Source organism: Oculina patagonica, chromosome 14 (genome assembly GCF_052425735.1).
Source record: "Oculina patagonica isolate OP01 chromosome 14, crgOcupat, whole genome shotgun sequence".
NCBI classification, from domain to species: domain Eukaryota; kingdom Metazoa; phylum Cnidaria; class Anthozoa; order Scleractinia; family Oculinidae; genus Oculina; species Oculina patagonica.
This window is the reverse complement of record NC_135771.1, coordinates 21,634,176-21,648,219: the sequence shown is the minus strand read 5'-3', so window position 1 is coordinate 21,648,219 and position 14,044 is coordinate 21,634,176. Positions and strand designations below refer to the sequence as shown.

The following is a 14,044-nucleotide window of genomic DNA, read 5'->3' as shown; positions in this document are numbered from 1 at the left end:
CTGAATTAGAAAGATTGTTCTGGGGCGATAAATTGCTTGTATAACTTACAACTCAAATTTTAGCGATTGCAAAAAATACACGTACCAGAAAAAAATACATTAGGGCATACGTGAGGTTACAAAACTCCAGTTCCGGTCAAAATGAAATTTGAGCTTGTTGCGGTTTTAAGCACGCGTTCAAAGATGGCCGCCGTCACGCTTAACAAAATTACGGCGGAAAATCAATAGGAAACAATCGATAAAGGAAACAAAAACATTGCGCTTTCCCCAGAAAAATAAATATCTACAAAACCGAAAAGAAATCGCGGAAAGTGGGCGGCTGGGCGCGACTGTTAAAACTCTGTTGCAGTATTTTAGTCGTAGTTTCCACCGAAAAACGACATTTCCTTTGGGAAAAATAAGTCATAAAATATAAAATGCACACTTCCCGCCCGAGGAATACAAAATTTATGCACGATGTTCCGGGAAATAATTTGACTGTTTACAGTATTTTTCGAAACCGATTCTTGCCATTTTTAGTACCGACTTCGTGTTTAATCTTTTTAACGAAATAAATACATCTGCTTATATTTGTTTGCTTTTCAACTCCTTCAGAAAATTAAACACTATAAACAGTACGTGTGTGACTTTAAATTAAGGATCTTTCCACAAGTTTCGTGAAGTTGTTAAATCGAAAATTCGCGCTGCTTTCCGTCGCCTAGGAAATACACCTTTTGTTTTCGGCATGTTTTTCGACTTACGTCATAGAATTGTGTCGCATGTCACGTGCGGATGAAATCAATTAAAAATGAACCAATCAACGCTCGGAAAAGAACAAAGTTCACAGTTTCAACCAATCAGAATTGCCATGACATAGCCAGACCAAAATAGAAAATGACAGAGTTCGTATATGAATGGTTTTCTACGGAAATAAAAGTGCGTGGTTTTCACAGCGCTCAGCTATCTTGAACTCTGAGTCAGCTGATTTTAGTACTAGTTTTGTCAAGACCTGTTTTGTGAATGGAAGCATCATTGTATGACGAAGAAATTATGCCCACAACATCGAGTTCTCAAAGTGCTACATACGATAAAGGCAACTTGAAGCTTGATTTTACGTCGGCGAACAGTACGCGAAGGCAAACTTCGCTCGAAGGCGCACTGTTGACATCGCCAGATTTAAATTTGTTAACTCTGGGCTCGCCTGAGTTGGAGAAGCTAATCATGGGTTATGGAGGAATATTAACTACGCCAACGCCGACCCAGTTATTCAAGGGAACACAAAATGTTACAGAACAACAAGAATTGTATGCGCGAGGGTTTATGGAAGCACTTCAAAAACTACACGATCAACAAGACCCGAACGGACAATCGGCGGTGCTCAACGCTCTGAATTCAAACGCTATTGCACAAAATGCTTTGAATCTTTCGTTCGCTACAGCGGCAGCAAACTCGGCAGCGGCAGCAGCAAGTGCCATAAACAGCACGGCGGCTACAATCGCTACAGCGGCCAGTTCTACGCCGATGTTAGCAACAGGCACGTCCACGATTTCAACACAAGCACTTCCGTTGTCGTCGTTTTCCGGCGCGACACAAATTTTCCCTAACTTTCAAAGGGCCGCGATTCCAGGAACAAGCTACGCTCAGCCATTAAATGTTCAGATTCCACCTCAGCAACCACGGCTGGAAAACGTGAAGTTGGAGAACGAGTCACAAGTTGTGCCCGGAACACCGCCTCTCCCGCCGATTGACTTGGCGTTACAGGAAACGGTCAAGACCGAACGAAAGAAGCAACGAAATCGCGTCGCTGCGTCAAAATGCCGAAAGAGAAAGCTGGAAAAGGAAGCAGATTTGGAGGTGAAAGTGGACGAACTTAAAGACATCAACTCGAAACTCCATTCGGAAGTTTACGAACTTAGAAAACAAGTTTGTCAGTTGAAGTTACAAGTTATGGATCATGTACAAGGCGGATGCGAGATTATGCTTTTGAACCAGACAGCCGTTTCCACTTCGGCGTAAGTTATTATAATCAAGTTAAAGCACGAATGAGCTTTGCAGAGAATTGCTTGTATCTTACTGTTAACCTGAAAGGAACGTTTGATCGTGGCAGTAAATAAGAACCAATAGTTGTAAGCTGGTGTATGAAACACCCTGAAAGCGGAACTTCCATCGCAAAGCACGTGGGATCTTGCATGTAGCGAGTTTATTGCTTTAGTCTTCGAAAGCTGGATTTTCGATCTAGTAAAAGCTAGTAAACTCCTGAGATCGCTGTACTGTACACGAACATGGAACAGTAAATTTAAGTAGCTACAACAGTTCTAGAAATATTGTTCAAGCGAAGTATAATCGTACAAAGTTTAGACATAATATTAGATTAAGGAATGTTACGTTTTACACAACGTACTGTTGTGTTCGAGTCAATTTTCATACGTTTATACATATTATATCGAAGGCCTACAGTTATTGAAGCCTTTTTAAGTCGATCACAACTTATTTATTGTACGTTCAGGCATCATAAAATGAAAGATACAAACGTTGTTGCTTTAGAAAATATTACAGAAAGGAAAAATTACAAAATACTAATATAACTTTCGATCTGTCTGTTTTGATGTTACGCGAGATCTAAACCACAACTGTTTCGGGAAATTTTTACGAATCTACAAAGTAGGAATAACGAATTATATTTAATAAGATCTCAAGTAAAGAATCTGTTTAGGTTTAACTAAGATCATGTTGAGTTCCAGTACTGTTATCAATTAGAAAGGAAATTACTGTTTTGATAAGATTAGTCAACATGTGTATTGAATATTGTAATGTAGCAATTTGAAAAGGTTATAATATATTACATTTTACACAGAGAAAAAGCATTTTGTGTGTTTCTTGGGGATCGGGATTATGGCAAGAAAGTGAAACTGTGAAACCCCCTTAATTTTGAGGGTTTTTCCCTGCAAAATTTTCTCTCCGGAAAGTGCAAGAAACTGATTCGTTGCACTTTCCAACACCCACGTGAAAACTGGCTTACAGGAAGTCTGCAAAGCATATTTTTCTGAGAAAACTGTGAGGAATTTAAAACATCTATGATGTCACGCAGTCCTTGCATAGTTTTGGCAAGAGTCAGATCTATTATTAACATTACTAACACAGGTGTGGCAGATGTATTGTGTTAGAATAAATAAAAAATTTTATTAGCATAATCATGCATGCAAGCCCAAGCCTGCAAGATTAAAATTGTGCCCCTGCTAATTTATATAGCACATATTCTTGATTAATTGCTAGAATCCAAATATACACGACTGCTATCCTAGTAAGAAAACCCCTAAAGCATTAATCTGATTAATTATTCAAGGTATGCTGTAGATACATAGCAAGATATATTGCTGTCATAAATACTAAGATAAAAACCTTTGCTATTTACAACTGCATGCACTTGAATACGCTGCAGGAGTCGAATATATAAGTGTCTGCTCTAACACAGTTTGATGTAAACACTTGGGATATTTAATCAAGGGAATGCAAATACAAATTATATATACTTAAAATTATTATTCATTTTTTTTTTCTAAGAATTTGGTGTATATATGCCATCAAAGTAAACATTTAATTGTTCTGTGCCTGCATGATTATGTGAATTAAAGCTTTTGATATTGTGGTTCCAGAAAATGTCCATATCCCTCCCCCCACAGAAAAAATTGGACGGGGGGGGGGGGGGGGGGGGAAAAAACAGAGGGTGGGAGGATCTTAGGAAAAAAATCCCTTCTGTGGGGGAGGAATGGATAATTTATGGAACTACACATAATTTTGTAGAGAGCTAGAGCTAGAAACTGCAAATAGAGACTACTGCATGATTTTAGATATATGTAAATTGAACTGTTATACTCAAAAAGTTATGCAAACTCCTTTGCTTTCAAATTGATTTTTTTTGTGTGACAGTTGAATTCACATTAACATTGTTGGTACAGGTCTGGAGAAAGACAGGGAAAAATTCTGGAAAATTCTTGTCAGGGAATTCAGCATAATTTGTACAAAAAAAAAAAAGAATTCTAAAATTTGTGCCAAAGCGCAGGCCCAGGTGGGGGGTGGGGGGGGGGGGGTACTCCAGATTTCAAGTGACTGGATGATCGAAAGATTTTTGGGGGTTTGCATGTTTTTTTTATTCCGGGATTTTTTTGGATAGGAAAATTGGCAAGTATTTTCTTTGGATTTAAGTAGGGATGTTTTGGGGTATTAAAAATAATCTGAAGATTCGTGGAAGTGCCTTTGCTGTGTAGTTATATGAACAAAGTACAAACAAACAGGTTTTGCTGTTGCAGGTCTTTGAGGGGACAATTTTTGATAAAGGGATTTTTTGGGGTTATGTTGGAAGCCCTACTGGGGATTTCTTTGGGTTTTGATTTTTGCCCCCATTCGATCATGACATCCCCGTCACTTGAAATCCCAAGTCCCCCCCCCCCCCTTGGAGCAGAGGCAAAGTCTGAGATTAATTCATAAGTTCAAAAAGAAATAATTTGATTATTAAGTAATCAATGTCACTGAGGTTTATAGCCAGGAGCGATGCAGTGCTCTATATAATCAGTTAACTTTAAATTTGTACTCCCAAATAATCAATTAGCACTTATAATTAGGACATTTCTTTAACTTGATATGTAGCGATACCGTTGAACCCCAGTATTTCGAACCCTAAGGGAAACCAAAAATAGTTCAAAATAGCGGGAGTAAATAGTAAATGACTGAAGTGCAAAATATCTCTGGGAAATCAACCTTGTTCCCAGGGCCAAGATCCCTTGGTAAGTTGGAACAGATTACCAAGGGAAAAGCCCTGGGAACAAGGTTGAAAGGAAATGGTTTTTAGTTCAAACTAACGGGGAATTTGAAATAATCAAGTTCATAGATAGCGGGTCTCAACTGTATAAAACAAAAAAGAAAAGTTTCATATAAGACCACAGGGTCAAAGAAGTCTACTTCAGTCACATACATGTATATAATTGCCTTCATGTATCTCCAGTTTCTCAGAACAGAAATACAATGTGAAAATGTTACCTAGAATTTTCTCTCTAAAAGCACACCCTCTCATTGGCTACATCAAGGTCACATGACATCTAACAATAAAAACTGTTTTCCACCAAAAAGTCTCTAAGCGAGCAACATCGGCAAAATCTATGATGTCAGAGGGTAACAGTCCCCCCCCATTCTGATTCAGTGTATATTATATAAAGAAGAATGTGCAATGTTCCAGAAAATTTAAATTCATCTCCCAAGGAAGGTTTTTTTAATATAAACCCTCCACCACCCCCATAGGAATTCCAGTTTAGCTTAATACTCCCCTTTAAAATTCTCTGATATTTCAGTTTATTTTTAAGATTGTGCTCTCTTTGTACTTAAAGAATCTCCATGTTCCCAGTTCCCACTGGTTAAGGACCGGTCATTATTCAGAAGGCGGGAAGGCTGGTGCAAATTCAGCTGTCAGAGGTCATGTTGAAATCCCGGGGGGTACTTAAAAAAGTTTTATACGGGGAGGCTCTGTCCCAAGTTCTTACCCCTCACCCTTTTATATACCATTTTTGACAGAAATTGTAGCCCTTTCGTATACCTTTAACTGAAAAAAGGTACCCCTTTCAAATACCTAAGAGACATGGCGTGGACTTAAAATAGGACGTTTTCTTGTCATTTTTATGTACCGCTTAATAAATTAAAATAATACAGCCATAAATTGCGTCTGTTCGAAATATTTTAATTAAAGGCCTTTTTGAATAGCCAAATGACAGATTTCCATACCCTTTCATATACTTAAACTCGTGAAATCCCTACCCTTTTATATACCTGAGGCCAGAAAAAGGTACCCCTTTCGGGCGGAGCCTCCCCGTATAGGCCATTATAGGGAGTACCCCCCCCCCCCCGGGGTTGAAATTCTCCTGACCCTCCCCTTTGTGTAACACATTTGCATTTTTGCTGCCCCTCCCCTTCCCTTTTATTAACAAAAGTACCTCAACTAATGCTAGTATAAATTAATGCATGTAAAACTTACCAAGTAGCTGAGTTATGATGGCACCCCCTTGCTTCTTCCGTTTTGCGCTGGCGTCCAGTTCTTTCGCCGTTCTCACCGCGCGCTCATCGATCGAAAAAACAGGAAAAAATAGAGGGCTGTGGACAGTCTAAGACGGAAGCCCTGAGCCACAGGCAGCCCAAGCTCTCTATCAGATTACCTTTGGACGTGACGTGCTTTAAAAGTAAAAAAAAATGTATATTTTGTGAATAAAGTTGACTTAACCTAATTCGTTGTTTCATTCTTTGTTGTCTGCCAGCTTCTCAGGTCGATCCAACGCGTTTTCGGCGAGTTATCGGTATTTGATCGACCTGAGTCACGTCCAAAGGTAATCTGATCGAGAGCTTGGGCTGCCTGTGCCTGAGCGCGATCACGACCATCTTGCCTCAGAACCCAGTATAAATGAATGAACAGCGTTCCACAGTACAACTAAAACATGATAATTCATGATAAGGGACGTGGTAAAATCACTCCTTAACAAATGCTCGATGAAAATTTACATCGGTCTCCCACTGGCTGGTCGAGGACGGTTTTGTTTTGTTTAATTATCTGTCACGATTTTGTCACGCAAGTCACAAGAGCATTCAGCATTGGTGATCAGCGGATTTGTTATAAAACTGAATAAAACGTATACTTACGGTACAAAACCATAGGTAAACCAGGGCTTCTGGTACATATTAATGTTGAAATAATAAAGCTAAAGCTTATCCTTACAGCAGGGAAATGAAATGAAGGCAGAAATTAAATAAAATGTGAGCTGTAAAATATTTTTGCCAAACCACCAAGGGGTACGCAATGCGTACGTGTGGTTTACACTCATGTAAGTTAGGCTAAACTTAAATTGAACAAGAGTATACCTAAACTCAACTCAAAAGTAAACTTAGCACAGTAAAACACTGTGACTTGTAATTAAAAATGAAACTTTATAAAAAGGATTAATTGACTAATTATACACCCTCTGAGGATGTCCTTTAAAGGGTAAAATGGCGAACGCTAGAAACTAACTATAACACTAAATTTCTAACTCTAGTATACACAGTATTTGAAGGAACTGCTCCATTGGGTATCCAATTTCTTTTTCGGAAGCAGCATAGTATATATGACCTGAGACGTCAGAACTGCTTAGTCTTGCCCAAGCCAAAAACTTCGCTTTAAAATGAAATCAGCTTCATACATTGGCGCAAAAAGGTGAAATAATTTGCCTAATGCCTGAAGGAAAAAGAAAGCTTAGCTTCCTTCAATATGGAACTAAAGGCCATCAAAAATCTTGATACTGTAAATAGAAAATTGTAAATAGTCTAATGCATGCAAATATTGTAAATATCTTGTATATTGTAAATAAGTTTAGTTAGTATTCGTATTTGTCTTAGTGTTATTTTTGTTATGATTATTCCTTAGGTAAGTTAAACACGACCACATCAGCTATGCTGTAAATCTATCGTGTCTAAATAAAAGATGTTATTATTATTATTATTATTATTATTATTATTATTATTATTATTATTATTATTATTATTATTATTATTATTATTATTGTTGTTATGTTCCTTACGTAATGTTTGCTTAAAGTCCTTAGCGCCGAGACCAAACCATGGTCCTGGGGCACTTAAGGGTAGTCAGTTTTTAGCTTGACAACACCCTCCTCAAAATATGCGCTGTACCCAGCAAGGTTATCTTCTGTAGTTCACTGATGCTTATTTATTATTATTATTATTATTATTATTATTATTATTATTATTATTATTATTATTATTATTATTATTATTATTATTATTATTATTGATTGATCGATCGATCGATCGATTTAGAGCTACAGTACTATCGACACCACAAATGTGGCTGTTGGTAAAACCCATGACGGTCAAAACCTGTGACAGTCAAAATTGGTAAACACGTGACCGCTGCCTCCGTTATGGCCCCGTGATGGATACTAGCTACACTATGTTTTCAAATGGCCAGTGGCATACCGCGCGTTATCCCATGCCTTCGAGAATACAGCCAATTAGAAGCCTAGAAGGCCGTTGCATATTCTGCGGTATTCCATGGAACGTATTCCACGATATTTTCCCGGCGTTTATCACAGCTTTCAATTCAAGTTGTCCCTCAAAAAGACAACGAAAGACAGCAGGTAACAGCGCGCTCTATTTTTTTCTTTTACGGTAGTTCAGTTTAGACTTTGGCTAAAAATATTTATACATGAACTGATGAACGACCAAACTTTTCTCTTGAATTCGACATTCAAAAAAACACATTAGTTAAAACAAGTGGGAACTCAAAATGAAACAAAGCAACTACAAGCGTTTTTAAAGGCGGGAACTCAAAATGAAACAAAGCAATTACAAGCATTTTTAAAGGCGGGAACTCAAAATTAAACACTGAAGTTAAAACAAGTGGGAGCTCAAAAAGAGACACTGAAGTTTGAACAACCGGGAACTCTGATGAAACGCTGAAATTTTACTAAGCGGGAACTCAACTGAAAAGAGATGAGATAAATGAGATGGTTGGGAGCGCAGAAGTTAAAACAAGCATGAATTCAAAAAGGACACAAAATGAAACACAGAAGTTGAAACAAGGGGGAAACCAAAATAAAACGAAGAGGTTAGAACTAACAGGAACTGAAAATGAAACGCAAAAATTATAACAAGTAGGAACTCCAAATCTCTGAAACGCACTGACTCAAAATGCCGAATAACAGAGGTTAAAACTAGAGAAAACTAAAAATGAAGAGGTTAACTTTACCAGAAACTCAAAATCACATAATTTAAAACAAGCAGGAACTCAAGATAAAACACAGAAGTTAAAACAAGCCGGAACCCAAAATAAAACAAAGCCGGGTTAAAACTACCGGGAACTCAAAATGAAACGGAGAAGTTCAAACATCAGGGAATTACTCAAAATGAAACGCAAAAAATAAAACAAGAGGGAACTCAAAATGAAACTCAGAAGTTAAAACAAGAGGAAACTCAAAGTGAAACGCAGAAGCCGGTTTAAACAATCAGGAACTCAAAATGAAACGGCGAAATTAAAACATGAGGGAACTCAAAATGAAACGGAGAAGTTAAAACAAGAGGGAACTCAAAGTGAAACGCAAAAGTTAAAACAAGAGGGAACTCAAAGTGAAACGCAGAAGTTAAAACATGAGGGAACTCAAAGTGAAACGGAGAAGTTAAAACATAAGGGAACTCAAAATGAAACGCAGAAATTAAAACATAAGGGAACTCAAAATGAAACGCAGAAGTTAAATCATAAGGGAACTCAAAATGCCGAAACGCAGAAGTTAAATCATGAGGGAACTCAAAATGAAACGCAGAAGTTAAAACATGAGGGAACCGAAAATGAACACAGAAGTTAAAACAAGCGGGAACTCAAAATGAAACGCAGAAGTTAAAACAAGCGGGAACTAAAAATTAAATCACAGAAGTTAAAACAAGCGGGAACTCAAAATGAAACGCAGAAGTTAAAACAAGCGGGAACTAAAAATTAAATCACAGAAGTTAAAACAAGCGGGAACTCAAAATGAGACACAAACGTTAAAACAGCCGGGACTTCAAAATAAATCATTGAAGTTAAAACAACGAGCTACATATATGCCGCACTGCGCTCATTCGAACATGCTTTCTAAGTGACACCCTTCAGATTCACAAAAAAATGGACATTATTCATTCATCAAAGAAAGTTTGAACTATTAGTGAAAAAAAATTGTTTTAATTTTCTTAGTCAACGCTTCAGTTCAATTAAGCTGTAAACGAAAGCAAGTTCTCTATAGATCGACCTGTACATTTGTTGTTTCTATCGTTACTGTAATCAGCTTTTAAAAGAAACAATGGGCTTCTTTCGATACATGAAAAATTCAGTTTGGTAGCGAAACCTAAAAGACACAATTAAAAGAAATGAAAAAACATGCTTGTATAAAATTTTTTTTTGCTTGTGTCCTATATTAGAAATAATCCTATTACCTTCCTTTGACTTTATTCATGTGTTTAAAAATCTATGTAAAATAAACTGCAAGTCGATTTAAATTTTTGAGAGCTTACAAAATGGAAGGACTCTAAACCGAAAAGATCAGTTAATCGATTTTGGGATTTTCAATGTCCTCTTGTTCGGTGGTTGAGAATTCCTAAGTTTATTTCTTTCCACTTCGAATTTCATGAAGGTCTATTTTAATTGAGAGATGATATTGAAGCGATCTTGAAAATTATGAAGCGAGCCGTAATAGTCCCCCCCCCCCCCCAGGCGCGGGCACCGTGCTATTTATATTTGATCATTTAATGCATAAATGTAAATTAAAATAGCGACATGGAAACGAGTCGGTGGAAATTAGCATTTTTCCTGCTTATCACTAACGCACGTTTCTTGTTGTCGCAAGTCACGGGTTAAAAGAGAACTTTTAAAGATTTATTCTTTACGGAAAATGAAAAATCTGAAACGCGATGTAACTAGAAAATTTCATTTTCTAAGAGACGGTTTGAGTGGGGTGGGGTGGGTGGGCAATTTTCTGAGCAATAATTTTACAGATTCAAGTTATGGGAGAATTTTATTTGCTTTGTTCGATATTTTACTTTTTAGTGTCTCGCTTTGCACGAATCGTTTTCTCTGGTTTTGCCTTTTTTCTATGTTATTTTGGTTATTTCCTAATCCCCTCCCTCAAAACAACAAATGCATGTCCTTTAGAATTTACCAGAGGAAGTTACATTTTATGGATATCCAGTACTTTTACTTTCCAAAGCTAACAGTATAAAATAAGCTCGACAGTAAAGTTCATTCTATACAAGCCCAGGAGTACGAGTTGGTCTTTACCCGTCATTAATTTCAAGTAACAATTGTGTGGTGAGTAAAACTTGCTTTGTATTGCATGCCTTTGATGATGTTTACCAGTTTAACTAAATAGAGCCATCTCCTTTTAGCCAAGAGATTTGTATACATAAACTTGCTGTTGTAGGTTACAAGTGAAATGTGCACGTATTTTAAAGGACGCCCTTGGTAATAGCTATTCACATGTATGTCATCTGTGAATGGTCACTCACTCAGCGTTAAAAGGAGCTATACCGAAAGGAAAAAAAGATGGTTACGAACAAAGTTAAACAAAGGTATTGTTGATGCGCTAAATACGATAAAATTCTCGGACGTTAATAGAGACTTAACCAACAGCAAGCGCTTGTTCATTTAAAATAATTAAAATGTGTCTTCGACATAAGCGCGTGCTTGTACTGTCACAAAAATCAAAGTCAATGTTCAAAGGGATTAAAGTAACCATAATGAAATACAATTTTTGACTCGACAACCCTTTCTATTGAGTCGACACAAGTATTTCTCGACTCGTATTACGTCGATCGACAGAATTGGACAGCCCTCCGGTGTGGACTTGGCCAAACAATAGTACGCGTCAGTGGATTTGCGTACCCCTATCCAACCCCACACAGCGGTCAAACGCAGCGCGCGTGCGCAGTTTCTGCGTAATTCGCGCCAAAAAGAGTTCCATACAAAGTCTTAAATTTTCCGAAAACTTTTGCTTTAAAGCCAAAAGTTAACGCCGTCCCTGGAAAGTTAAGGTTTATACGCCGCTTATGGATTGGAAATTTGATAATTCACCTCCACTGAGTGTCCCAGCTTGAACTGTTCTTTCACCGTACCATTTCTTTAACAATTTCTTGCAAAAGTTTGCCCACTTTCGAGTCAAAAGTTCGAGGCGGCAAAGACCGGATGTGACGTCAATTTTTGCGTTTGACCGCTGTGAAATCCAACCCCCTCTATTTATTTTTCAGTTACACGGACACTTACAGTTTGAAGAAATTAAAGAGTGGAAAGCGTCATGAACAACGTAGCGGAAGACATCAAAGAAGCCATCGGTATAGCCTTAGCTGTTGCCACTTTCCTTCTCAACACTGGTCGTGCTCTAAACGCTATCATGTTATGCAAGGAAAGCTTGGTTTTGTTAAATGATAAAGCGATGATTATAAAAAAGCAATTTGGTAAATTCATTTATGAAGGAATCTATGGAATAATGTTCGAAGCGTACCGTCTTATTCACGATAACACAAGTGCTATAACATATGGCAGGAAACTTCTCGTCATTTACTGCGAGTGTGGTGAAACAGACCAGGAAGGATGGCTTAGCATACAACTGGCACAGATATATCAGGATCAAAATAAGTACGTTGAAGCAAAAGAACTTTATAAGAGAGTAATCACTATCATGAAAGAGATTGGGGACAAAAACTTAGAAGCAATCGCATATGGAAAACTTGAAACTGTGTATCGAACTTTCGGTGAATATGTCAAAGCTAAAGAATGTCTCGAGAAAGCACTAGCGATCAACATGGAAATTGGTTACAGAGCAAGAGAAGCAAACAATTATGGAAACCTAGGAACTGTGTTTGATTCTCTCGGTGAATATGTCAAGGCTAAAGAATATATCGAGAAAGCACTTGCGATAAACATTGAAATTGGTGACAGAGCAGGAGAAGCAACATCTTACGGAAACCTAGGAGCTGTGTTTAAATCTCTCGGTGAATATGTCAAGGCTATAGAATATATCGATAAAGCACTTGCAATCAAAATTGAAATTGGTGACAGAGCAGGAGAAGCAGCATGTTACGGAAAGCTGGGAGCTACGTCTCTATCTCTGGGTGAATATGTCAAGGCTAAAGGATACCTCGAGAAATCAATTGCGATCAACATGGAAATTGGTGACAGAACAGGAGAAGCAGCATGTTACGGAAAGCTGGGAGCTACGTCTCTATCTCTGGGTGAATATGTCAAGGCTAAAGGATACCTCGAGAAATCACTTGCGATCACAATGGAAATTGGTGACAGAACAGGAGAAGCAAGAAATTATGGAAATCTTGGAGTTCTGTTTAAATCTCTCGGTAAATATGTCGAGGCCAAAGAATATCTCGAGAAAGCACTTGCGATCAACATGGACTTTCCTGACAAAGCAGGAGAAGCAAGAAATTGTGGAAACCTAGGAACTGTGTTTAAATCTCTCGGTGAATATGAAAAGGCTAAAGATTATCTCCTAAAATCGCTTGTGATCACATTTGAAGTTGGTGACAGAGAAGGAGAAGCAACAAATTACGCAACTTTGGGAAATATGTATCAATCTCTCGGTGACAATATCAAGGGTAAAGAACATCACGAGAAAGCACTTGCGATCAATTTGGAAATTGGTGACAAAGCGGGAGAAGCAAAAAATTACATAGACCTTGAAGAGGTGTTTCAATCTCTCGGTCAATATGTCAACGCTAAAGAATATTTTGAAAAATCACTTGCAGTTGCAACAGGAATTGGCGACAGAGCAGGAGAAGGAAGAAGTAACGGAAACCTAGGAGCTGTGTTTCAATATCTCGGTGAATATGTCAAGGCTAAAGAATATATCGAGAAATCACTTTTAATCTTAATTGAAATTGGTGACAGAGCAGGAGAAGCAAGGAATTACGGAAACCTCGGAGCTTTGTTTAAATCTATCGGGGAATATACCAAGGCTAAGAAATATTTCGAGAAATCACTTGCGATCTTAAATGAAATTGGTGACAGACACGGAAAAGCAACAAGTTACCGTAACCTAGGAGATGCGTTTCAAAATCTCGGCGAATATGCAAAAGCTAGCGTAAATCTCGAAAAGGCACTAGCGATCACAATGGAAATTGGTGACAGAGCAGGAGAAGCAGATAATTACGTAACTCTGGGAAAAATGCATCAATTTCTTGGTGATAATGTCAAGGCTAAAGAATATCACGAGAAAGCACTTGCAATCACAGTTGAAATTGGCGACAAAGGAGGAGAAGCGTCCATTTACCTTAGATTGGGAACTGTGTTTCTATCTCTCGGAGAATATGTTACTGCTGAAGAATATATCGAGAAGTCACTTAAAATATGTCAAGATTTTGGACAAGTAGAAACTGAGTTGGGATGCTATTGCTTTCTTACTTTGGCGAAGTTATCACAAGAAAAGTTCCAGGAACAAGCCTTTTTCTATTTGTTTCGAACTGTAAACAAATGCGGGGGGCCCCCCCCGGGCCGCGACGAAGA

At 37.9% G+C, this 14,044-nt stretch overlaps 1 protein-coding gene across 1 annotated transcript; it reads left to right on the top strand.

Annotated features, from left to right (window-relative positions):
• Positions 1-914: 914 nt before the first annotated feature.
• LOC144637393 (transcription factor Jun-like) lies at positions 915-2,840 on the top strand. Its single transcript, XM_078496458.1, has one exon. The coding sequence runs from the start codon at positions 1,000-1,002 to the stop codon at positions 1,993-1,995; it is 996 nt and encodes a 331-aa protein (XP_078352584.1). The 5' UTR covers positions 915-999; the 3' UTR covers positions 1,996-2,840.
• The last annotated feature ends 11,204 nt before the right edge of the window (positions 2,841-14,044 follow it).